Raw genomic sequence first — 2,261 nt, 5'->3', positions numbered from 1 at the left:
CAAATTAATTTGTTTGGTCTAATTATAATAAAAATAGAAGTGTCTAATTGATTATATATGTTAAATTTTAATTATTAAAAAACATATTTAAAAAAAAAAAAACATTTTAGGTGTCCATCTGAGTGGCTCCTTATCTTAAAACATCATAACATTTCAATAAACAAGACTACAATAATTAATGATCAAATTTTGATTATTGATCACTAGAGTATATACTTAATTATTAATTACTTGCCAAATTATATTACATTACATTATTACATGCATTATAAAGAGACAAAATTCATGTGACAAAACAGAATAAAAACTGACACATGAGAAATTTATCCAAGAAGGGTTGTTATTAACAATAATAATTCTACATTACATTACATAACATAACCAGAATCTTTGCCACATCATTCTGGATACTATAGTAAGTTTTTTTTTTTTTTTTTTCATAAACTAAAATAAAGTTACTATAATAAATATTATATATTGATATTGATGATGAATTTGATTAATTATGGATGCTACCTTGTTTGTGTGAAATCAAACCAAATTTGCTTGAAGACCTTGATGATGAGTTCATGATACTCATCTGAGTTGAGAGAGAGGTAGCAAGCAAGAAGATCCTCCAAGTCCTTTGAGTTCCTTATGTTGTTCTCCACAATCATCTCCACCATTGATTCTCTGAAATCCTTCATTGGATTCAAGGATGACTTCACTACAGCAAAGCTGCCGGAGATGCTTCTCCGGCAGCCGGAGCTCGACGACACGCTTCTCCGGCCATTACTATTGTTGTTATTATTGTTATTGAGCTTGTTCATTAGCTTTGGTGAATTGATCTTAACCTTCATACCTGGTGAATTATTCAGAGAGAATCCTCTAACATAGTTAGTAGTAGGGTTGTTCTTCTTCCTCTGTTCTTGTTCTTGTTCCTTCACAATCTTCTTAACCTTCATGGTTTTTTGTTCTTCAGCCATGGTGGTTGTTCTTGGTTTGGTTATGATTGGAGGCAACGACTCAAGCTCAGAAAATGAGTCATCAAATTTATGATGATGATAGTGTTTTTTTCTTGTTGAAACAAGTGAATTCTTGTCCACATCTATGACTATGTCACTGTTGGTGGTGTTGGAAAAAGAAATCATTTCATCAAATGATGAAGACTCTGTTGTTGTTGTGGTGGTGGTGGTTGGAAGAAGAACATGGTCTGTTCTGAAATTTGGTTCATTGTTGTTAGGGGAATCTTCTTTTGGTGAATCTTCATGAAATGGAGGTGTTGATGAATATTCTTGGTCATCATAAGGTGGAGAATCTGATTTGTTATTGGTCCAAACAGATTCAATGAGTGTGGTTGTTGTTGCTCTGCAGCTACAATTAGCAGCAGAAGAGACAGAGGAGGAGGAAGTAACTAACTTTGGTGATGACGATGATGATGATGTTGTTGTTCTTCTTTTCCTAATTCTTCTCTCTCTTTGTTGTTTTGATGATGAAGATTTTCTTTGTGGTGGTGAATCTTTGGGGTTATTTTGGTAATTGAGCTCCCTTGTGAAGTAGTAAGATTTTCTTGGGGTGCAATGGTGGTGGGGGAAATGGGGTTGTTGCTTTTGTTGTTTTGGTGAATGTGCGGCGGCGGTGGTGGTTGATGGTGGTGGTGGTTGGTGGTGGTTTTTCTTTTTGGTGGTGGTTTGTTTTCTTCCCTTAGACATATTATCTCTAAGTTTGTAAAACCAAGCATTTGGGATCATATCTGAAAGCTTAAACTTGTAATTTCCCATTCTCTCCTTTGTGAGTGTTTTGTGTTGGGGATGGGACAACAAAAAAGAACACTCTATGAGTGTGTCTGCCTTGACACACTTTGGGTCTTTTTTCTTCCTTTCTTTGTGTTTGTGTGAGAGAGAAATAATATAGGGAAAGAGAGGCTTTTGGAATTGGTGGTATAGGCCTTGGGGTCCACAATAGAAGAAAAAAAGGTTTGGCATTTGAGGGGAAATTTGGTGGGGTAAGGTAGGAGGAGCTAGTGCTGAATCACATACATTGTCACACTAATTTGTATTTAATACCTAACCTATTAACAAATTATTTTCATATAAAAATCACCTTCTTCACTCCTTCAGATACTCTTTCTATTTTTTTTTTTAGCATAATCACTATTATTGCTCCACCCACATTGTAGAACAATAATAAACAACAACTGGAGAAGTGACTATGTTCACTGATAATTTAATAATATAATTTTTTATAGTCTTATTTATACTATTCATTTAATCTTCATCACT

General features: G+C 34.2%; 1 protein-coding gene across 1 annotated transcript; it reads right to left on the bottom strand.

Annotated features, from left to right (window-relative positions):
• Positions 1–322: 322 nt before the first annotated feature.
• LOC112728150 (uncharacterized) lies at positions 323–1,920 on the bottom strand. The gene has a single exon (XM_025778181.3). It carries the CDS (start codon positions 1,758–1,760, stop codon positions 513–515), a length of 1,248 nt encoding a protein of 415 aa, XP_025633966.3. The 5' UTR covers positions 1,761–1,920; the 3' UTR covers positions 323–512.
• Between the last annotated feature and the right edge of the window lie 341 nt (positions 1,921–2,261).

Source organism: Arachis hypogaea, chromosome 12, assembly GCF_003086295.3.
Source record: "Arachis hypogaea cultivar Tifrunner chromosome 12, arahy.Tifrunner.gnm2.J5K5, whole genome shotgun sequence".
Taxonomy (NCBI): domain Eukaryota; kingdom Viridiplantae; phylum Streptophyta; class Magnoliopsida; order Fabales; family Fabaceae; genus Arachis; species Arachis hypogaea.
Note: the sequence above shows the minus strand (reverse complement) of the source record. Positions and strands in the feature narration are given on the sequence as shown.

Bases quoted from the DNA above. Each gene is read 5' to 3' on its own strand.
- LOC112728150 (XM_025778181.3), bottom strand. From the start codon at position 1,760: ATGGGAAATTACAAGTTTAAGCTTTCAGATATGATCCCAAATGCTTGG.